At 38.9% G+C, this 24624-nt stretch overlaps 1 protein-coding gene across 2 annotated transcripts in view; it reads right to left on the reverse strand.

The window, feature by feature from the left end:
- The window catches only part of necab2 (N-terminal EF-hand calcium binding protein 2), a 103318-nt gene that overhangs the window by 41836 nt on the left and 36858 nt on the right, over positions 1–24624 (reverse strand). For both annotated transcript variants that reach the window (XM_008411664.2, XM_008411662.2), the window contains exons 6-7: positions 7818–7954; positions 7397–7521 (exon numbers count right to left, since the gene is read on the reverse strand). In XM_008411664.2, the coding sequence (XP_008409886.1) occupies positions 7397–7521; positions 7818–7954 (262 nt within the window). The remainder of the gene's footprint in view (positions 1–7396; positions 7522–7817; positions 7955–24624) is intronic.

The following is a 24624-nucleotide window of genomic DNA, read 5'->3' on the forward strand; positions in this document are numbered from 1 at the left end:
CTTCACAAACGACTGAAAAAGAAAGGGAAAAATAAAATATAAAATGTGCACTATATGTGCCACTGCAGCTTGAAGAGAGATAATAAAAGAATCCTTCAAGGGAGCTTCATTCTTGTGCAGTGCAGTACAGAAGCAGCATATATGGGGAGACAGGATTTGAGAGCAATTAGTCAACCTTTCCTGACAAACACAAACCTGTCCGTTCAGAAGAGTTGGGGGAAAAAAACAGAGCACTATAAACGGACAGCTGAAGGTTGGGCTGAAAGGGAACAAAAAAAAAATCACTTTTGTTTTTCAGTCTGAATACATTAAATATGATCTCTAAAAGACAGGAATGGAATGACTAAAAATTACATTTTGGAAAATGATTTATAAATATTAGAGTATTTATGAGTTCAATTTTACAAATTATGCTTCACAGCAGAAGCCCTTAGCAACAAGTTTCAGTGACATTAAATCTCTTCGTCAGAATATAAAAGGAGAGCAATAACCTGATTGTATTGCTGGAGCTCAGACAGACAGACAGAAAAGAGCCACAATCAAGATTCGCAATGGCTAGTGTGGCTTCAGGTTTCAAACGTTGCCGATGTTGTCCAGCCATTCTGCTGGTGAATAGCAGCTAATGTGTTAACTTGTGATGAAATTAGGCATTATTGCTGCTCAGAGATGTAGCAAAGTGACTGGATATAAGGCTGGAGTCCCTTCAATTTAAAACATAATTTGTTTATATTCTATCCGACTGGCATTTATCATGCAGAAAATTTTAAAATTAATTTCCTGTGACTGAAGAGTGTGCTGGATGTTTGAATCACAGATGCCCATATGTTTGAAATGCACGTGAATCTACGTGAATCTACTTCCAGCGTTATAAGTGTGGAGAAAGCATTTGTTTGCAACAAAAGTGTGAAATGTCGGAGTAAAAATCGTAGAACCTCGCTGTAATCCTATTTGCATAAATAACAACTGCAGCATGACCAGTGGTAAATCTTATATTGGTACATGGCCGTGCACAAGTTTATACCACCACTCTGGCTTTTATTTTGCTTCCAATTAGCTTGACTTTACTATCTATTAAAAAGGCTCCTGAGAAGTTGCAAAGTCTGTTTTAAAGTCTTTGACTGTTTCTTCAGACCGATCTTTGTACCTCACCCTAACTGCGTTTCAAGACAGCAGACAAGGTCAGTACTGAAAATGTTGACCAAATCCATCACAATACAAGGGTGTCTTTTGTCCACAGCTCTTTTTGGATGAATCCACGGTATAAAAACTATTAATCCTGCAATGTACTGCATTATCACACTTTCCATTTTAGTAGGAAGAGAAGAAGTTTCACGATGTGAATATTTACCATCAGTCACCAGCTGAAGGATAAGTCTCTTGCATACCGTAATCTAAGAGGGTTGTGTTGGGGAAACATCATATTATGATAATATTCTACTTTAAACACTTTTTATTGTGGGCAAGGTTTTGCTTTGTGCCTCTTGGAGCTGTGGCTAAATTGAAGTTGGGTTTCATCAAGCTGCAGAAAATTCTTTAACGAGCCATGTTTATGTAATTCCCCAACTTGATTGGTTTCTTTTGACATCACATGTGAAACATAAGTGTCACTTAACATCAGAGCTTAACAGCTTATCATATTTGGGGTGGTGTCACTTCTCTCAAATATTTTCTAGAATCACTGATAACTGAATTCACTTATTCGTGTTTAAAATGGTGGGGATTTTGTAACCAAATTAAGCATAAATTATGCTACGTGTACCGCCAAGAAGACTGAACGCTGGAAGTAGATGAACAAAAACAATTTATCAGCGTGCTACATATTAAAAGAGTAGGCTCACTTGAGTAAATGGACTTTCAAGCTTTACCTTTTGCTTTTTTATCCTCCAGCTAATTATCATTTTTGTTTTCAGTTATAATATATGTCACATTACAGGTGGAATATACTCTGTATTGTCATCTACGCTCTACACAAGTGACTGCACCACAGCAGACCCGTCTGTGAAACTCCTGAATTTTGCAGATGAGACGACTGCTGGTCTGATCCAGGACAGTGACTCTGTGGATCAGCTGGCGTATCTGTGTGGTCAGAACCAGCTGGAGCTTAACCCGCTCAAGACTGAGGARATAATGGTGGACTTTCAGAAAATGCATCCCAATCTGGCACTATTTTCCATCCTCAACCAGTCTTTGTGCTCTGTGGATCACTTCCAGTTGCTAAGAACCAGCCAGCCTTTCTCGGGACCTGAGATGGTTCTCACTCATCCACACTGTTTGAAAGAGATCCAGCAGAGATTAATTCCTGTGGCTACTCAAGAAGCACAATCTACATGTTTCATTGTGCATGACTGTGTGGTTTGGTTCAGTTTTTTACCTTCAGGCCAGCATTACCGAAACCAAAGTCGAATTGTTTGTTTGTAAACACCATCCTGGCTCATAAAGCTGATTCTGATTCTGAAAAAGGTTTTGTGCCATAACTGTTAAAGTTTTAGAAACGTCTTTCCTATGTGCAGACATAGGAAACTGACTATAATCTTGGTAATTGTACAGTTTTTATAAAATCTGTGGTATCTGCATTTGAATAAAAAAAAAAAACAATGACCCACGGCTGCAACTAAGATGGAATGAATTGAGAGAAAATAAGATTTATTTTCAGATTTCTGCCTTTTTTTTTTTTAGAGCATGCTCCCCTTACAGGCGAGTGTTTAATTTCCAAAAACACAAAGTTTGACCTGAAAGTTTAAAATGTATTCATTTCATGTAGCAATGATAGTCAAAAAACAGGGAAAGCATACCCACACTACGTTAAAATTAAACCTGTACATCTGGCAAAAAATCATTTCCTACAGCCTTGATGCCAGAAAGCAGGAATAAAAAATAATTTAGATCGTCATCATTAGTAAAAGTCGTAACACCCTCATTAGGCGAGTTTGATGCAAATTCATGATCAGCACATAGTGCTTCTAATTTAATGAGAAAACAGATTTCTGACACAAAAGCCCCACTTCAGTGTCCAAGTGTTTTTGAAAAGGCTTCAGAAACTCTTTTTAATTTGCCCTTCAGTCAGATGATAGTGGAAAATTTTATACAACATTTAAATACAGATTTGAGTTTCTATTTTCCATTAAAGAAAAGCTGAGTTGAATAAAGGCACACATGCAGAAGGTGTTTGCTTTTAGTTCAGCCTCTCTTCATTATCTGCGATTCTCTTCTGTTATTGAAAAAGCTTTTTCATCAGGAGAATCTTAGGGACACAAAATAAATAAATGTATTTTATTGAATAAATTGGTTTGACAGCCGCTTGGTTTGTTTTTATGCCTCCTACATAAATATATTTGATTAGCTGGGTGTTTTTTTTTTACTGCATTTGCAAGCCTATGATATTAGAAGAGATGCAATAACCATTAGTTTGTCACTGTCAAGTGTTGTTTATCATCTCTGACTCAGATTGTTTTAAGATGTCTGATTTTATGTTTCAAACTGGAGAGAGCAATATTTCTATGAGGGACTTATAAACGGAAAAAGAGTGACTTTTCTTAAAATGAAGTTTTATTATTAATTAAGCTCAATCTCAGAAACAGACAGACAGCAAAGACTAACTGATATCAGCTTCTAATTTTAATATTTAGAATTAACTGTACAGATCATATCCTGACCTCCATATTTGACTATTTAGGGAAGAGAATAGTTTAAATCCCACCTGGATGCGTCTCTGTGGCAGGTTTCAGAAATATCCGACTGGGACGAAACTGCAGGTCAGATCCAAAACTAATACCACAGACTATGCAATGTCTTGACAAAGTAGTCATGCATCTAAAACTTTTGTGTTTTGTAATGTTACAACCAAAACATTAATATGACTTTCTAAATATAATCCAGCTCAGCCAAATACTTTCGGAAGTCACCTGATTAGTAAACTGAGTCTACATGCATGCAAAGCATGACACCCTACCCTAAACAAACATTAAAACTTTGAACACTGCACATGTCACTGTTTAATGTATCATCTGAAATAATAAAGTGTATAGCAGAGCTGAAACTCTACAAAGACTCGGCTGTTTCCCTAAATGGACAGTGAAACATGGTGGTAGCAGTATAATAACGTGGGGATTATTTTCTTCCACAGGAACGTTGTTAAGAACTGATGGGTAGAAGAATGGAGCTCGATTCAAATCCATTGGAGGGGTTTAAAAAAATGGCCCAGTCAAAGTCCAGACATAAAACTGATGCCTTCGCAACCAGAGGATGCCACACAAATTCACACCTTACTTTGGTGTGGTTGACTTAACAATACGCTTTTGAAAAATTTCCAAGTCACCAGAAAACCAGTGAGCAGTAATAGTAGCTGCTTCCAGTTAATGCCTCCACCAGGAGGGAAGAAAGACAAAGAAGAAAGAAATGAATCTTGTTCAGCTGGCTTATTCACAACTAATATCAAAATTGGAGCAGCACCAAATGTATGCAGACTTTTAATTTCAAAGCCAATTCCCTTTTTCACAAGGAGGGAAGGAAGGAAAAAAGGAAGAAAGGCAACTGCTGACACATGATCACAGTGGGAAAAGAGTTACAAAAGATTTAATAGAACTCATTAAATCAGAGCTTTAAACTTTGGCTCTAAAAAAACAGGGTGCTCATTTTTACTGTTTGCTCTGACTCAGCCAAAGCAATGAAGCTCTTAGTGTTTGGAGCTCCATGGCACATCAAGATAATGACCCATAGCTGCAAGAATAGGATCTGGATATATTTAGAGGTGAAATATTCTGCAGTGATGTTAGCTGGAGATAGGCACCAACACCTCCCGACCCCACCGAGGGACAAGGGTGTAAGAAAATGGATGGATGGATGGATGGATGGATATTCTGCAGTGGTAGACTTTGCCACAGACCTGATTCATCTGCATTTCCATTTCTGAAGAGAAAAACTACACTCAGATTAACAATCCATACATACAACAGTAAACTGTCCAAATACAGAACATTAACCATCAATGGTCAAACTGCTTAATTTGATAATTGATCAGTTTTTTCTTAGGCTTTGCTTCTATAAACAGTTCACCAAAACAACATAATGACCCAGAGAAAACACTTTTCACCTCATGACACTTGCAAAAAAATCCAAATCTCTCTCATCGACATTTGAGGGTGTTCCTTCTCATGTGAGCCACTAATCAGCTGGATGTTATTTTCTTCCACTTGTCTCCTGTCAAGCTTGTTTGGCGATAAGGTGTTGCCGTATCTCAATGACCTATGAAGTGTCATTTCCCCGATGAGCAATTTGCTCGAAGGGGCACAAAGTGTTAAGGTGAGCACATGCACTGGTGTCAACAACAAGCCGGTGGAGGATCAGAGGTGAAGATACAGATGGAGTGAGATGTGTTAACATGATCCGTCAGTCACACACTGAAAGAAAAATTACTTAATAAAGCACAGACACTGGAAAAAAAAAGACCCCAGCCATTAAAATAAGTCCAGGGTTTCCTTCAGAGTACTGTAAGCCTGGCGGGTCACCAGGCTAAGCGTCATTTGTCCACTTTTAAAGCTCATCTTAAAACCCATCTATTTTACTTGGCTTTCAACACCAGCAGGATCTAGTTTTAAATTGTACGTTTTTGTTTTTAAACTGTAAGTTTTTATTTTTTATTTATTTTTTTATTATGTTGTGTTTTAATGTACAGCACTTTGTATCAGCTGTGGTTGTTTTAAAGTGCTTTATAAATAAAGTTGGTTTGGTTTAAATAGTGATTGTCATACACCAGTAACAGTAAAAACGGATTAAACTAAATTTAATGTTGATGCATTAAACTGGGTACGAAGGAATGCACACCACTTTCACCGTTCCTGCACCTTCCCACTGGCCTCAAAACCTATTATTTCTAAATTATGACGATTAAATACTTTCCCATTTCTATATACTATTTCAAAGTAAAGCTACTCTCTCACAGCTGAACTAACAGCAGCTGCTGACAAACTGAAAACAACAACTGTACAACAAAAGGTATGTCTGGAAACCAAAAGTGAAAAACTCAAAATTAAACCACACTGAAACAGAACTGGGGCTGCACAGTGGCGTAGTTGGTAGAGCTGTTGCCTTGCAGCAAGAAGGTTCTGGGTTCGATTCCCGGTCTTTCTGCATGGAGTTTGCATGTTTTTCCTGTGCATGCGTGGGTTTTCTCCGGGTACTCCAGTTTCCTCCCACAGTCCAAAAACATGACTGTCAGGTTAATTGGCCTCTCCAAATTGCCCCTAGGTGTGAGTGTGTGTGTGCATGGTGGTTTGTCCTGTGTGTCTCTGTGTTGCCTTGCGACAGACTGGCGACCTGTCCAGGGTGACCCTGCCTCTCGCCCGGAACGTTAGCTGGAGATGGGCACCAGCAACCCTCCTGACCGCATTAGGGACAAGGGTGTAAAGAAAATGGATGGATGAAACAGAACTGCATAAATGACTGATTATGACTTTAATACTCTGATAATCACAGAAAAAGTACAATTATAAAAGGGTGTCAGAATTATTTTACAGGAATTTGTAGGATTGCCAGTGATCATCATGCTTTTATTAAAAATTTCTAACAAAAAAGGATTAAAGGTGGATTGACTTGAATTTGTCTTGATCTCTGCAGAAAAACTTGTACCTTGAATATTGAGAAGAAATCACTCCTGTTTAAATGTGCATTTCAGAAATTAATTTTAATACCTAAATTAACTTTTCGATCGTTCCTATATTGCAAAGATGTTAAGGCAATATAATCCTCGTTCTGTATTTATGTCTCCCTGAGTCTTGGCTTATTTAAAAAGAAGCTGAATAGATCCTTCTTCTAATATGTTTTTCCTTCAACTCTTTCTACAAATTTGTATTCAATAAGGTTTTTGTTTTTCCATTTTATTTTTATGGTTTGTTTTTGTGAAGGAATTAGACATTTCTATCTGTGAAAGGGAATATATAAATAAATGTTCTTTTCAGTCGAAAATATGCAGCAGAAATAACAGATTAATTTAGTACAAGCCTTCCTCTTTACCAGGATTACCATTAAATGTGGGGTGTATATGTTGCCTACGCTGTACAAGATAATTTGACAAGCTCACCAGGTTTTCCCTCTGCTTCCCCTTTAAGGCACCTTTCTTCTCTGTTTCCAACTCATTATATAAACCCACATCCTTCACCTCTTAAAGAATTCCCTACACAGCCCTTTTCCACTAAAAGGAAGCCCCCGCACATATGTGCAGGTAGCTGATTGAAGCATTTTAAAATTGAGGAGCAAATCATATATGGATGAGCATGGTTGAATAAAAACTGCTGAGCGGCAGCGGAGAGTTTGATTTGTGCCTGTCCAGAGTGACGCAATCTCACACAAGCAGACGACGGCAGCTGTCCGGGAGAAAAGTCGGGCTGTTCGTGTTCATCACCTGAAGCTGTGTTGATGGTCCTGACGGCCTCTCTGGCGCTCACTCTGTTGTTGGGGGGATAATCAGGGACGGTGTTCTGATAGCGCTTCTCCGGCATCCGTGGGCTCACTTTGGCAGGTTGATGACTGAAATACAGAGACAAGGTTAGACCAAATTCAAAACAGGGACTGAATGAAGACGAATTAAACTATCCGGTCCGATTAAGGAAGTGGAGACAGAAAAGAGGAATGTGGGATGATGAAAACTGTGCAGAGAAGAGCGACAGATGTTTTAACCAAAGCAGAAATTAGCCTGAAAGACGGCCCAGTTTCCATTAAAACCACAGACAGCTAGAGTTTTACACATTAGGCTGTGACATGTGTACACAACCGTGGACAAACACACACATGAAGAACAGACAGTCACAACCCCACTGGCTCACCCAGACTGGCCGTGCTGCTCGTCAATCGCATCCACCGCACTTTCCACAGAGCTCAGGAGAGACTGGATCTGATTGGCCGATTCCTTCAGTAGGAAGCGAGTCACAAATTGCTCCACGTTGGTTCCCCTCTCATATACCTGAGAAGAAAAGCAGAAGATTAGATGCAAATTTAAAATTTTGAAGCTAAAAGTCAGTAATTGAGAAACATTCAAAAGAATCCAGTGGTTTGAACTCCTTTAGGTGAGATTATAGAGAAAGTGCAGAATTTCCTCGAGTCATTTTGTACCACTTCTATGTTTCTTGTCAGTTGGGAATTCAAGGGCACTAAGTTTTAGTAAGTAAAAATCCTCCGATGCACTGAATTTAATTTTTCCGAAGACTTTATATTAAGCTTTGTTACCATTTTTTGTTCTTCCCCGTTTGAGCCAGCAAACTCATGATATATGAGAGATTATGGCAACTTGTTGAGCGAGAAAAACTGTGAGCAACCCCCTGATGGTATATGTTATTATTAGAATAACACAGCCATGTGTGTACGCACCATGTAAGAAACTGAGAAACTTATTAAAATCATCAGGTAACAAAGCGAGTATAAAATGTCTCCAAGTCAGGTAGGAATTGATCCATAATAGTCGGGAATAACTCAGTTTATCAGTATTTAAAACTCATCATAGGTGCTGAAGGGTATTTAGGGCTGGACTTTGACAGGACCATTTTAACACTTAACACAGATTTAAATATTCTTTAGTCCAAACCATGAAACATTTTTTTTAGAAACCATATTTTTTCTCTGCTCATAATATAAACTCCTTGTTCTGAGACAACCTGTTGTTTCCCCAGAAATCTACAATTTCAGGGAAGCCGGATTGGACCAAACCCAAGCAGTATTTCCATCATGGGAGAAGAAATGGAGGTGGTTCAGTAGAATAAATACCTCAGTGTTCATCTGGACAACAGACTGAACCGGAGATGCAACAGTGTAGACATGTAGAAGAAGGGGTAGAGTAGAGTTTACTACTGAAGGAAGGTCCTTAGTTCTTCTGTGCTTCCAGCAAGATGCTGCACATCTTCTCTAAGTCTGTTGTTGAGAGTTTCATCTCTCCTGCCGTCTTCTGTTGAGGCAGCAGCATCAGAGTCAGGGACTTTAAAAAGGCTCAACAAACTTGGTAAAGAAGGCTGGTTCTGTTCTGGGGACAAGTGTGGAACCTCTGGAGATGTATTTTACACAAAATTGAGAAAATTATGAATAACCCTGAGCACCCTCTTCGTGAAACTGCTTTACAACAACATAGTGTCTTAAGTCAAATGCTTCTTCAGAACAGCTGTAACACAGACTGCTACAGGAAAAACTTCCTGCCCACTGCAAACAACATCTACAACAGTCGAAGGAAACTATATACAACATCTACATTAATAAAGTATTTAAGAAAATCTGAAAAATATTTCATACACAAGTCTTATATTCCTTTTATTCAGAGCTTAAAGGGGATCAATGCCCAGGCGTTGTTGTATTATTATGGTTAACGTCTAATACTGTGAGACCAGGCTGAATTTATCTAGTTTAATGAGTATTAAATTATAAATGACTCACACATTTTGAGAGCCATGTAAAGTGAAGCAAGGCTCAGAACAGGAACACATGAAGCACTTCAGATAAAACTGGAGCTCTTGCTTCAACTCCAATGACCTTATGTCTGCAAGATGTTAATTATTTACAGATATGGCTGCTTGCTATAATAAAATCCCTCCTCCGCATAGTCAGCGTCCACTGATGAAGAGACACAGCCAGCAAGCGGAGGACTTCTTACAAGCCATAGTCTTTCACAAAACCACAAGGCAGAGAACTACAGGCATCATCTATGGCACAGGGGTGTCCTGTTACAGCCGGTGTCCTGCAACTTTTAGATACTTCCCTGCTAAAACACACCTGAATCAAATAATTACATGATTAGCAGGAGTCTGAAATGCACCTTGTGATTATTCAGCAAATTTATTTGGGTATGTTTGATAAAGGACACACGGAAAAGTTCCAGGGCGTCGGCCCTCGAGGAATGGAGCCGCCCATCTCTGATCAATGGTTTTAAATTGTAAATTGGACAAAGTAATAAAACCTGAAACCCCATCCATTTACCCCCTACTTGGTGTTTCACATTGTAAAACTATTTGGATGTTAAGTAGCTCATCAGTTTCTGGGAGCAAAATTAGAGATGACAATTGTACAATAACAACTCTTGTCAGAAATATAATATACAAATTTAGACTTAAATGAGTTATCAATCAATAACCAATATATATTTTTTTACATTTTATGAAACAGAAAAAAGAACAAAAACACCCAAAAAACATAGTGAGAAAGTTCTTTGATCATTGATTACATAAATTAGTCCAAATAGCTATTTCAGTAAATTAACAAGTCATTCAAGAAATGTACTAGCTGACGATCATACGTCTTTCTCCTGCAACTAATCGGCACATTTCAACTTTATTGGTAATTAGACTTCAAGTGAAACCAAGAAATTGTAGATTTTTTTCAGGAAAGTTTCAGCAAAAGATGTAATGCTGAACTGTCAACCTTCCAGGTGACAAATGAATCTTTCTAGAGTCCTAATGTTCCACATCTTCCTCTCCTTTACCATTCCAGACTACCAGCATGCTTCAGGTGAGTGGTTCTGTGATTGGAGGCTCTGATTCAGCTTAGGTTGGAGGCGCCCAAGTCCAGCCCTCAAGAGTTACTATCCTGCAACTTTTAGATGCATCTCTTCTCCAACACACGCGACTCAAACGGTTAAACTCGTACTTGTTAGTAGTTCAAAAGACGATTGTTGGTTTCAGGCACGGGCCACACTGACAGGCAACATCTTGGCACTCGAGTCTTATCTGATCTTTTCCAATTAGCACTTAGAAGAGTCGCTCTTGAAGATCTTATTTAGAAACAAATGTGATCTGAATAGTCTTAACAAACCCAAACACCTGGCCATAATTGACTACATGTGTCCTCCAGAGAGAGAGGAGTTAGTCGGTCATGTCAGCCTTTCTGACAGAAGTCACAGTGCAGTGATTCAGGAAGACAATTAAGGTTCCTGTTCAGTCAGCCATTCTCTCCCGCACGCTAATCAAAGACAATCTCTCCCATGAGAGGCCAAATCACACACGCCATAGCGACTTTCATTATAACAGTCAACGGGCGATGGACGCACTCACAGACTTATGCAAACACACAAGCTCATCAGCAACACCTGGTTATGAGTTCATTCAAGTGTCTGCAGTCCTATCAGAATACCAAGGGATTTTTCCCCAAAAGCCAACAGATTATTCAACATTTACTGATGTGTCAAAGATAGGTCAATACAGATAACTTGGCTTCAGTCGGCCAGACCACTCATTTGTGCACAAATTCCAAATATGAAAGCCCCCCCGACAACAATAGTCCAGATGAATTAGGAGAATAATTGAAGATTATGTCCAAACAATGGAAGACAAAGCTTTCGGGGCTCGACTGGATTATCCTCTGGGAAGGAAATTACCTGCTAGGACCCCATTTAGCTCCACGTGACATTCTGTCATTTTACCATATTTGTTGCCTCTAGCTTTTGGGATGCATGACAGAAATTTGGAAGGATGAAATAATGTCAGGTAATTAGTTAGAACCAAAGCCATATTATGTCGGTTCGCTCTGTATTTCAGCTCGTCCTTGCACCTGTAGGCCGACTAAAATTAAGACTGGAGCTTCTGAGCCTGCTAGAAATTTTTCTCTGCAATGCATTGTAATCGGTCCAACACATCCAGAAGAATAACCAAAAAACTGTAAATATCCTTAATGCTCAACAGTTCACACAGAAGACAAAATTGCAGCATGGTTCCTTTTTTTCTTCTTTTCACATGTACAGTAGATCTTTTATACGGGTTTTTGCTCTGCAAAGTTTCCCAGGGGGCTTTGCTACAAATCTTAGGAGATAGAAAACCTACAATCTATAATTGAAACAGACCACTGACCTGAAAGAAAGAGCAAAGTCTATCTGAATGTTTGTGTCTGTCTCCACAACTAATTTACGTTTCAGAGGTTCTGGATAAGTGTGAGTTCTCCAACTCCGTCGCCTCTACAAGGCCCAATATCTGTTTGGCATTTCAGGACTAAATTTGTGCGTCAGTGTAAGAAAATATGTGAATACATTTTCATCTTTCAGGGCTAACAACAAATTCCAACATTATCATCCATTAACGCACGTGCATTAGCCTCCTCTTAATGCACCCACACACAAACACAAACAGTCTTTGGTGACAAGATGGAAAAGGCTGATTACAGGAGAGTTCAGACAGCTGTAATCAGCAACTTTAGAAGGGTTGGTCTGGTTGGGGGAACTCATTTCATCTTTGTTGTCCCAGATGGGCAAAGAAAAAGCTCTATAGAGAGAAAACAATGTGGGTCCTCCAGTTCAACTTACACAATAACCAGTGCAATGAATTTAAGAAAGCAAACAGGCATATCCAAACTGAGATACCAGAACAGAAGAAACAGTCAAGCGGGTTATTTGATATGATGCCTGTAAAGAATACAAGTTATTTGGACCAATATCATCTGTGCACGTTGTAAAATGCTCAGCATGATCACAGAGCATTTTCAAACTGAGTCCATTTGCAAGAGGTTAAAATATGTCGTCCAACGTCTTTTTCTGTTTATTAAATGTATACGATTGTCAGATATGAACACTAGTATTCATCTTATCAAGATATAGCCATAGATCCATGTTTCTCAGTTCTAGTCCTCAGGGACTACTGCCCTGCATGTTTTAGGTGTTTCCCTTCTGCCTCACACCTGACTTGAATAAGTGGGTGATTGACAGGTTTCTGCAGCACTTGATGGCTGCAGAAGATGTCATATGAATCTGGTGTTCTATAGAGAGACACAACTAAAATATGCAGGGCAGTGGACTCTGAGAACCAGAATTGAGAGCAAGCTTTCTATCCTCTGCTGGAAAACATGCTAGTCTCTCATTCTTCCACAGAACTCACTTCCCATTGCCTCCATTTAATTTACTTAATGCAACCTGCTCAGCAAAATTTGTGTTTTGGCCCTATTCAGCTAATCTTGTTGTATGAATCTATTTACACAGCATTTAGTGTAAGGTACTAACTACAGTCCAAGAGGCTGGAAGTCTAAGGTAATGACTGTATTCCCAATTTTTCAGTAAGGTACTCCAAGCTGACTATCCTTCTGAAAAGACGTATTAAAGTAGTGATGAAAGTGTTGCACTGATCTACAGTGAGTCTCACATAACCTTGATCTTGGAGTGAAGGAGCTCAATCAGTTCAATTTTGACCGAGGTAAACTGCAGCACTGCGCTGTAACTTAGCCGTAGCATAGTGTTACCTTCTTCAGCCTTCCAAGTGCAACAGCAAGAATCTGTCTTTTTGACATATGACAAACTATTAGATGAAGCTTTCAAAAAGATGGATTGAAACGATAGAAAAAGCCATTTGGATACAAGTGCAAGAGCAGAAACGTATCTAAAATGAAGTCACAAAGCGAGAAGACTGAGGGAGACAGTGAGTCCAAACAGCAAAAATATTGATTTTGTCAGAGTTAAAATAAAGAAATACCTCTCTATCAATAAAATCAGTAGACTTGACTTGTAAAATATTATATTCAAACCCATAAAGTCACTCTTCAGTCTTAATATTTACGGAAAGATGGATACCCTCAGTGCAACAGGAAGAAGAGATTAATTTGATCCTCATGGTTCCGGGTCCAATTTAGATGTTAGATCTTTTTCTTCCTATCTCAGTTTATAAAACAGCAACATAAATAAATAGCTCTTGTCTCATCTATGTCTATATGGAGATATTACAAAAAGCCGTCTGCTTAACAGCAACAACAAAAATGGGCACAAGGAAGGAGAATTGTACCCTGATGACCCTCCAAGTCATTCTCATCACATGCTGCCAAGTCTGAAAACCCCAAACTAGAGTAGGAAGGGCATCAGTCTGTGTGTGCTGTAGCATTAATAGCAAGCCTTTAGCTGTGGATTAGTGAGCAACATTTTTCAAAACCAAAAGTTTTATTTTCTGTACTTTACAATCTGTTCTTTGAAGACTTTGTATTTCAAACAAATCTGCAAAAGTAATAAACATGTGTTACCCACAGCGTCATCACCGGATCTGCTGACTGTATTCTTTGCTTGAAACAGAGTGATTTGTTGTTGCACTGCTCAAGTAGCTTCTTACAGTTACGGTGTCCAAAACGCCAAAGTGGGTCATGCAACGTAGGAAGTGCATTTGTTTTTTCACAAAGACAATCCCACATAGCAAGAGGAGAGGAGAGGAATCCCCAACCTGTAATTTCCATCCTGAAGGTTTTCAGCAGTTTACCGTTTCAACATGTCACTGAACTTAACTAATCTTGAAAGAGGTGGTTCAGAAGGCAAAAAAATAAAATAAAAATCTACGAAGGTGACCTCCGTGAAAATTTCTGGTGGGCCATTATTGTGATATATTAAACTCGTTCACTCAGTTTGTTCTTTGTTGCCATGGAAGCCAATAAAAGTTTGTGCTGCAGTGAGAGTGAGGAGTCTCCTTTGAAATGCTGCATGCTGTTGTTTTGTTTCACGGCTTGAGACGTATCGGTTTTTATCTCTGGAGTCTTGCCACTGAGCCAAACTCGTCTCATTGCAGCAGGTCTTTCTCTCGCTCTCTCTCTTTCTCTCTCTCTCTGCTGGGATAACAGAGGACGGATGCGCAGGAAAACCTCCGCCTCCCGGCTGCCCCACTATCTCTGAAATCCCTACAACCCTGCCACAGCTTCACACATATACCAATTAAAATGGTATCCTAGCAACAACAGTCAATATGTCTCCAGGCAACAACATTTTAGCCATATGCAAATTATATCTGAGCAGCAGAGTTGTTACAGAGGGAAACTGATTCCTTTTAAACGCGTCTCATTATTCAATAAGAAACTGTCAACGGTCTCATTGCTTTGAAGCAAACTGTTCTCAAAAAAGGGAACCAACTCCACTAGTTCCCGTTTCTACTTTACTGGACCCTTAATTTCCACTATAGCATCTTAACAATATCCCAGATGCAACAAAAGCACAAAACCACATATAATGCAACCACTATATGTGGATGAGAAATTGAGGGTGTTGGGTTGGAGTCTTGTCGGGGAGCTAAATGTCTTTCCTCTCCAAATGTGTCCTTGAAGAAAGTTTAATAGTCCACATTAGCATGACATTTGGTCCAAACATTCAGTATAATTGGAATCTATTAGCTCTTGGTATTTTCACGAATGTTGGGGTGCAAATATGGATCTTGTGGACGGGCTTTTGTAGGTAATCCACATTGTTTTGCCGTTTGTAACAGTTGTTTTGAGAAACGCTCTTGGTGTTTGGCAAATGCTGAGGATGATTCGAGAAATGCACCAAAGTGACTGAGAAAAGCCGTAAGGACTAAACTGCAACACAAAAACGGACAAGTAGCATAAAGTTACTTTTCTTTCTTTATGAATGTGTGACATGTCTCATTTGGGTTACTTGAGATCCTTTTTTGAACTGATCGACTTGAGCATTTGTAATGATCTTTAGCCCACTAACTAGTGCCTTTGGGCTGCTGCCATTAAGCCACTAACAGCAGTAGATTCACATTTTACAGATAAAATCATTAGTAGTTTTTCTTTTCATCAGTGTTATCATAAGCCATGGTCAAAAAGAAATGGGAGAGCTGTGAAAAATTGTTTGCTTACTTTAAGCCTCATCTTCATCACTGAATTCAGTCTGATTGGCCTGCCAACATCAGGATCGAGCTTCTAAACACTTTTTGATGCCAGTATTTCTTTCACCGTCAGTTATAGTCCTAAGAAAAACATCTCAAGGCAGGTCAAGGCTCAAACTAATTCTAATTAGATAACTGTATAAGGTACATTTCAGATCAACAAACATATCAAAGCAATGACATTGGTGTTTGTAGTCAGGGCTGAGAGAAGCTATAAAAAGCCACAAAAAGTACAAACATTTGGTTAATTAAAGGGATTTAACCAGCGGAAGTGACAGTGGAAGCGTGGCTGTGGTAAGCTTGAGGAAGCGAGCCTGAGTTTGTTTCTAAACAGAAGGCGGGTGCACAAAAACAAGCTTCAGAAACGCGCAGACGCTTCAGAAAGCTCGCCAGCTCCGTCGTTCCTCTGCGAGGGAGACAGGAATGATAGGAAGGGTGAAGAGCACGAAGGCTGAAGGAATATGAAGAAGAATAAATGCAATGAAGGAATGGCTAGAGACACGTCGAGCTTGTGCGTTTTACTCTCTCATTCCCTGAACTCCGCCCTAAATCCCCAAAGTGGATTTCACTCTCGCTGTGTTCTCCCTTCACCCAATTATCCATGCATCCCACCATTTCTCCCTCTTTCTCCTGTGCATGCTTTCCCACTCCTCAAGGCCTCTGCATTATTCATGCTCTGGGTGTTACCTCATCAGTCAACACAATACACACTCCTGCCAGTGCAGGATCCTTGCAAACATCCAAGTCAGCCGGTCTGTCACATGCGTGGAGGATTTGTCGGTTTGATTCCAGTTTGAGCAGAACAGCAGCACTTTCACTGGAGGAATCCCAGTTCACTGTGGGGATCGGAAACCAACTTTGATCATCTGTCAAAAATCCATCCAGTCAATTTTAAAAGTCACTTATAACATTAATAATTCTCTTGTGTGTACTCTCCATACAGCAGTACATAAGGAAATAAACGTGAATTTTAACTACTCCTTTAAAAACAAATTCAGAGGGGAATTGAGCAAAAATATAATTAGCTGAATAAAGCTTTGACTTTATCACCGGTGTTATTGGTGGCTAAAGCTGCAGTTCAGGGTCTGATAACATGCATTAGAAAAAAAACATACAAAATTATAACCAATCATAAATTAAATACTGGTCATTTCAAACACTTAACGAGATCCTGGCTAGCAGAAAAATACTCACTTTAAAACCTTGGCTCACCAGATTCTCTTTAGAACAACCACTCGCAAATCATTTTTTCACTTTACAGACAAAACTGCCATCAAAGCTCCTCACTTTAGTGCTTCTTTCTCTTATTTACTACACAATCAGTGTCGGGGGGTGTTGCTGACACTCAGAGAAGTCAGGGTGTAAATCCAATTTGAGAAACAAGTGATAACTTCCCAGGTGTGATCGCTGCTGGCAGCTCGGTTTCCATCCACATTACACAAGAAGGAAGACGTTCCCATGAAATGTGAAGCGGTGTGCAGCTGTCGAGTGAAGTCAAGTGATGTAACACTTGTGGGCTGAGTGATGAAATGAAACCATGTAATTGGTCTCAATGACAAAGCAACCAAGACATGATGGCAGCCGTGAGAAAGATGTCGACCCCCAGTGACGTCCTTCACCTCTCAGTTGCCTTTTCTGACCATTATTCCTCCTCCAACTGCTTCTATTTTCTACTTTTGTTATCCCTCTCTTCCCATCACTCCATCCTGACAGAGACTCGACACTTTGATTCTCACTTCGACTGACCTTTTTTTTTTTTTTTTTTACCGCTTAAGCCATTATATTTCCCTTGTTCTTCTAATTCTTACTTTTTTATCCAATAATGTTACTATAAACATGAGATTCTAAACATTATAAACAGGCTCAGTGTTTTGCAGGAGCATGCTCTATCTCAACTCAAACAACAAAACCATTCACCACTACAACATGAAATAACTTAACCATTTATAAAAATTTTGTCAACTGAAAAGGTATCAAGTTTTTAGTTACAATCATGTTTATACAGCATTAATCATACATGTGGCTGAATTTTTAGTATGACTGCTATGATTCACAAATTTTCCCTGTGTAGAAGTAAACTTTAGGTATCTTTTTGAAAAATCTGCWCAAAATGACATCTAAAATGAATTTAGTGTAGTTCAGGAACTATAAAGGTTATTTTTAATGGTTCTAAAAACCATGTATATTGTGTTTTGGCACATCAAATAAATTCTCAAAGAAATGCAAGGTGATTCATATGTAAGCAGATTTGGATAAGTTTAATGAGCATGAATGCTCTTGAGACAATATTCAAAACAAATTTATGAATTCATTTAAATAACTGATCACTGCTAAGCAAATGTGACATAAAATTCATATCAAATGCAAGCCGCGCCTTTTCAGAACGGAAGAATAGAATAATCCTTAATTTTTATCCTTCAGTGGAGAAATTCTGTGCATAGGGATCAAATGGCAAATGGGAAGGATTCATAATACAGCAGCCAAAAAAATGGCTGCACAAAGTGTGCTTTAGTGAATTTGTACAAAAGTAGACAATTTACAAAAATATTAACACCAGTGCAAACAAGAAGAAGAATGTAAAACAGCTCATTGTGTTTGTTAGGAGCAGAAAGCCCACTAGACTAAATTATTTAATGATTTCTCCAACTCTTGTCATACCCCGAGCGCACATCTTCTCTTCTTCTCCGAGACTCCTTTCTCTCCTGCTGCCCTCTTTCATCTCCCTGATCTCCTCCATCAATCTTCCACAGCTCATTCCTTACAGACACTATTGTGTACAGACCGAAATACCCCCTGCACATCCACGATCCTCTTCAGTTTAATCCTTAGGAAGAAATAGGAGGATGATGCAGAGGAGTCTGCTGTGGTTTGTGGTCGAGAGAACACAATGACACACAGCTAAAAGAAGGATGAGAGAAAAGATGGAGAAAAGGCAGGAGAAGTCAGAGAAAAGGGTCAAAGAGGCATACGTCTATTTTTAAAGGATAGATTAAGGAGGATTTGCAGAGAAAATGAGTTGTCACACTGTGAGAAAGCTCGCTCAGCACAGGCATAAAGAAAATAAAGTGTTAAAGAGAGAAGCTCATTAAAAGCAGCATTTATAAGGGACAAGACAGGACAGGAGACTTAATGAATTCTGCCTCTTTCCTTTTTGTTAGCTGCTTCACCTTTCACTGTCTAAAAACACACACAGCTCAGGGGGGAGGAGGACGTTACTTATCTGTGGCGGCTGGAGAGCCAATTAAAACTTTTCTGCATCCACTTCTTACTCTGATTGTTCCGTAAAAGCTTTCAGCACTGCAGAACAAGATAAACACTTCAAACAACAACGCTCCACCCCTGTGGATTACACATGGCTTCTCAGGGTAAGTCACTGAGAAAAGGATTCTGGGAATAATTAATCACCAGATGGGCTAAAATAATTTTTGACAACAAATTTCTTCTGTTCAATCCCCATTTTTTTTCTCCTGAAGGTAGAAATCCTATCCTTTAACTTAATGTGTCAGGAGTACAAAAATAAAATAAAATAAAATAAAATCTGAGTGAGTTTGACGAAGAAAGAACAGTGGTGAACTGGGGTCAGGGTCACTGACTGATGTGGGGAGTGAAGGCTGGCCTGTGTGGACAGTTAACCAGCAGAGCCACTGTAGCTCAAATTATTGAAACAGCTGATGCAAGTTTGGACAACTGGTCATTCCAGTGGTCAGTGATACCTTTGGCAATGTGAGTAGGTGCCCAATCCTGCTGGAAAATTAAATCATTTCGTCCATAAAACTTTCCCACAGACACAGGCATAAAGAGTTTCTGAGTTAAATTAAACACAGAGAACCAACACACTCATCGCACAGAGGGTCTGGCTTCATGGCTGATGAGAAACGATTGCATCCTATTAGTCTGGACTCTGTTGAGGTTTTAAATTTTACCCAACTGGTAACATTTATCTGCGATGTATAAGATGAGCCAGTTTGGAGCTATGAAGCTTACCAGAAATTGCCTGCGCTTGTAAACAATCATCTTCCACTACAAAGAGAGAAATGCCAATCTGAACGAGGCAGTTGATAATTCGAATCGCTTCCAAATTCAATATTGCAACATGGACTGAACGGCTTCATTCACTTCCAGACAACACTTCTAAAACTGCACAAAAAAAATAAATCAACTCAGCAACTACTACTTCTGTTTGCTTACTGGTCTGGTTGAAATTCTACTGGAGGAATCAAAGTCAATGGGAGAAAGCTCAGACTTAGCTGTGAAGCACGATTTGAATGGAGCAGATTTACAGCCAATGGCCAGATTAAACCAACAGCAGCAGATGACATTAAAATCACTGGATCTCAGACAACTTGGATTCTGTGAATAATAATAAGAATTTACAAGTCATGTTAGCAGCCAACAGATCTAAATGAAAAAAAGAAAATGTAAAACAAGCAGCTTCCAGCTGTTGAATATATGATATTGCCATTTCAGACCTTTTCCTCATTGTGTATTGGATCTTCATTACTGCTGACGAAGATCCACCTTTCACTGTCTAAAAACACACACAGCTCAGAGGGGGAGGAGGATGTTATTTATCTGTGGCGGCTGGAGAGCCAATCAAAACTTTTCTGCATCCACTTCTTACTCTGATTGACGTAATAAGCGTTTGACGTAATAAGCGTTTTAGTTTAATTGCTTTATGATTGGATTATACGTAAAATGTCAACACAGTTGAGAAGCATCGACACCTGACAGTTAAATGAATTAACCCTATATTACCTAAATGGAAATATCAGATCTGCATGAGTTATTTGTGAACTGGTTTCACCTTCTGTGGGAAGAATGGGAGCTTGATGAGTGATTTTGATCCATAAAACATCAATATCCCTCTGGACACCAGCATTGGGTCCAACTCCATCCATAACAGCTGCCGATCTCAGCTCTTTTCTGTGTTCATGATTTATTCCTTTTCTGTGTTAATTAATGGTTTAGAGGACTTTAAAGGCACTGAAGTTTATTGCTATGCCTTGATTTATTCCTGGAACTACATTTTATTCATCCCATTTTTCACTACAAAGACTTGTCAGGGTTTTTTATTTATGTATTCATTTTTTACAGTGTAACTTTGCCAACACTGTTGTCACATAAATTTTGGCAGAATGGGCCACAGGTTCGTTTTCATTTCCAACCCACCCAGGGATGCCAGTCCACTGCTTTGCCGAGGAAGAAAACTCTTTTGTGCAATGCAGCGGATGACTGCTGAGTGCAACTTCTGTCTCCCCATCTCACTCACTTTTCCTTTCTCTCTGTATTTATTCAGGTGGATGTGGAGGTAATCAATTCTCACTGGGCTCTAAAAAAAGCTCGGTTTCTGCTCAAACTAATAAAACGGTTCGGCTTCTGGCTCCGCCTTTACGTCACCTTTTGGCTATCTCAAGTTTAAAGATTTTCTGGAGAGTTTTCAGAGTAAAAAACAGACAAAAAGAACTAAAAAAAAATCATCTGAAAGCAAATAAACTGACTTGAGGTTTTTATATCACCAATTCTGTTAATTATACATTTGTAAGCTCTACACAGGCAAAAACCAAAGATGAAAGACAGCTGCTGTTTTTACAGAAGCTAAATTTGAAACATATGCAGCCATTACAACCATTTCAGAGCCTTAAAACCTTTCATCCCCATTTGTGCAGCTCTCAGATGGCTCACTCAGGCCTTTTCCAGAGGAGCCGATAAGCCCCAGCTGCCCATTAGAAACCAGAGCTGGCTAAGCATGAAACATTTAGTGTTTCTTCAGAGATAAGAAGGGAGAATCTGAATGCAAGACACTAAAAAAAAGAGGGGCATTTAAGCTGCGTCGCTTGGCAAAGTGCAGAAAGTGAATACGTCGCTCTTTGCCCTGTTGTTCAGTAATTATTTAGGTACTTGAACTTTTTCATAACACCTACAATAAGAAAACCACTGAAATCTGAAGTGAACAAGTTAAATGGCAATTTCCTTTTTGTAAAACCTCCATGATGTTGAATAATTAGCATGAGTTTAAAACAAGAAAAATTTTGTTTTTACTGGAAATTCTTCAGTAAACAAGGTGCCTTTCCATTTGCTTACAAAGAAGAACCATAGTGTGAATTAAAGCTCAAATGGCAAACCAATAGATCAATCAGTTTTTATAGTGTTTTGTGTTTACAGAGTTCACATTCACAGGAACACAGAATGCAGCACTGAAAATGTTTTTCAATTTATTGACAGAGCATCAAGCAAAGAGAAAAAAAAATGTCTGTCCTGTCACAGATTACAACTCTGAGGGTCCAGACCCTGTGTTTACAGAACAAGGGGCTCTTTTTTTTTTTTTTTTTTTTTTACCAAGCTGGTGCTTTGCTATTCGGGCAGTAAGTTCAGACTCATGTGAACAGAGCACCCTTTTTATATTTGCTGGCTTGAGGTAAAATTTAGAACGGAGTCGCAATTCTTTCATAAAAGCTTGTCATGTCAACGGGGTTTTCCACCCGAGTGGTGGATCTCAGCAAAAATAGATAGATTTAAACTAAAATTAAATGACAAGAAGTGGGACCTGTTATGTCAATTAAATTACTCCTGAAGGAAACTGGCTACGATAGACTTTTAAGGGTAAATTGAAGGGAGGCACGCCACTTGCAAGCTAGACTTTTCAGATTTTTCTTCATGAAATAGTAAAGTATCTTCAGTGTTTAATATCACAATATAGTTCAAGAGGTGTGAGTCATTTTGCAAGACATTTTAGATTTGTCCCTGCTCCGCCCACACTCACACGGTCAATCTGTCAGAGTGGAAGTCAACCCCATAAAACAATCCCCAAGCACACAGTTTCAGTGGATCATAAAAAGAAAAAAAAAAGTTATTTAAGAAAACCAACAGATTGCCTGAAATCTTTTCGTCAAATTGACCATCTGCCTCAAACGTCTGGTGGTTGAGAGGATAGAAAATACACCCCTCAAAAAAAATAATAAAAAAATTATTATGCCAAACTAAAACTAAAAATTTGCTGAAGCCTTGGCTTAGATGAGGTCTGGGGCCTGGCCAAATAAACCAATGACAACCTGAACAAGAAGATGTAAATTCATTTCCTTGACAGCCAATGTCCAAGTTTCAGACCTTTCTCTGCTTAAACTCAACTGAGGTCAACTGAAAGCATGATGTGAAGTTAAACCAAGAGGGAGAAAACCTGAATCCATTACTTCTAAATCTTCCGATTGTTTATTTTAGGACGGTGACTCACATTGCGAAGGCACGCCAAGAGAAATGCATTTAAAAATGGTATCGTTAACTGAATACATTATGTCACTTTCCAATCTGTTTGAATGCATTGTCACGACTTAACTCTGGCTAATTGGCATTGGATCTTGCTCAAATCAGCAGGTATAAATTCTTTATGTCAATTTCATTCATAAAATATGGGTGGGGAACATAATGAGCCCTAACAAATAGAGACTCAAAGAAGGTTTTGGTAATTTGACCAGTCTAGTTGGTCAAGGAGGAAAACTCCAATGTGTGTAGATAAACCATCTGCAGTTCCTCCATTTCAGAATGCACCAAAACAAAATCAATCATTTACTGGCAGGAATGACAAATATGATGCAATAATGTGGCTGTGGGAAAAAAAGAAGCCTCGTCTGCAATTCACTAACATGCCCATAATGAGACTCTGGGTAAGAGAAGGAGATTGAGGGATGCATAGTACGAATGAGCTTCAGAAGAAGAAAAGAAAAGAGCACGAGTGATACAGTAGAAGAACAAGACAGACACTGGACTGATTGATTAAACAAAGGGTGTTCATTAGAGAGAAACTAGGTGAAGGCTGAGTGTGAAAGGATCAGTGTGTCTGAGTGCTGCTGAGTGGCCTGTAGCTAAAAGACAGATAAAGACAGAGCTGCAGGATAGAGATATACACACAAAAACTCCACATGTGAATGAAGGAGGTGTGGCTGTGGAGCAGCTGCTATATTTAGCTTATTGGGGGAACACTGGGATGGCACATTGCTGCTCTCCAGCTGCTACTCACAAGCTAAACCACTGCAGCAGAAACTTGACGTGTCATTATTTCCACTGCAGCTTAAACAACGAGAGAATTAGATTCCAGCCAGAAAACACACATCGTTACTTTCACACTGTGGGAAAACGCTCTGTATACATTACACCGTATGTCGTTGGAGCTGTATATGGACGCGCCGCTTCTGCTCAGCCAGGCAAAGGTTGTCACAGACTCAAGTTTATTAGATGCAGAGGGAAATGTTAGTTTCTGCTGGAGGCACTTCAAATATCTGCAGTTGGACTCAAAGTAACAAAGAGAACATTGTGTTTAAAAGTAAAGACAACGACAATTCTGCTCTAAGGTCCACTGCAAGCTTGCATTTTAAATTGCCCATTATCCCTATGTGACACATTTGTGCAACAATTTCAAATCATAATTTTCATAAATGTGGTATGCACGTTTTGTACTTTGCACAAATTGTGTTAGAAATTCAGAAGTAAAAATAAAATCAGTATTTGAGCCAGGTTTTGAGTCACAAGCATAAGGTTAGATGAATATAAAGAGTAAGATTAGCGTTGCATTTTTTTTTCCATCACAAAATAAAACTATATTAAATGAGCATATTAAATAGATATACGTAAACATTTTAAATTTCCACCTAACCTATTACAAAAACATCCAGATTTTAAATTTTTGCTAGGCCTGCACAATATATTGCAAATATACCATTAGTGCAATATTGCATATGCATCTTGTGAAAAACTGCCTCACTATGAGCTAATTTATACCTGTACCATTTAATGGTTTAATGATATATAAAAGGTTTTAGGAGGTAAAGAGATCATAGGGTTTTAAAGTCATTAGAAACTACAATTGTTTCAACGCCAGAACAGTGGAAACTTTTTAATAAAACCTTATTGTTGAGATGAAAATAAGAAATTTCATTTTGTTTTTTCAGTATCTGGGGACAGTTCTTTTCTTGCCATGAATACAAAGCAGAAAGACATCAACACTTTTATTTATTATGGCAAGCTATAACAACTTTCACCCATATTATATACA

Source organism: Poecilia reticulata, linkage group LG6, assembly GCF_000633615.1.
Source record: "Poecilia reticulata strain Guanapo linkage group LG6, Guppy_female_1.0+MT, whole genome shotgun sequence".
NCBI classification, from domain to species: domain Eukaryota; kingdom Metazoa; phylum Chordata; class Actinopteri; order Cyprinodontiformes; family Poeciliidae; genus Poecilia; species Poecilia reticulata.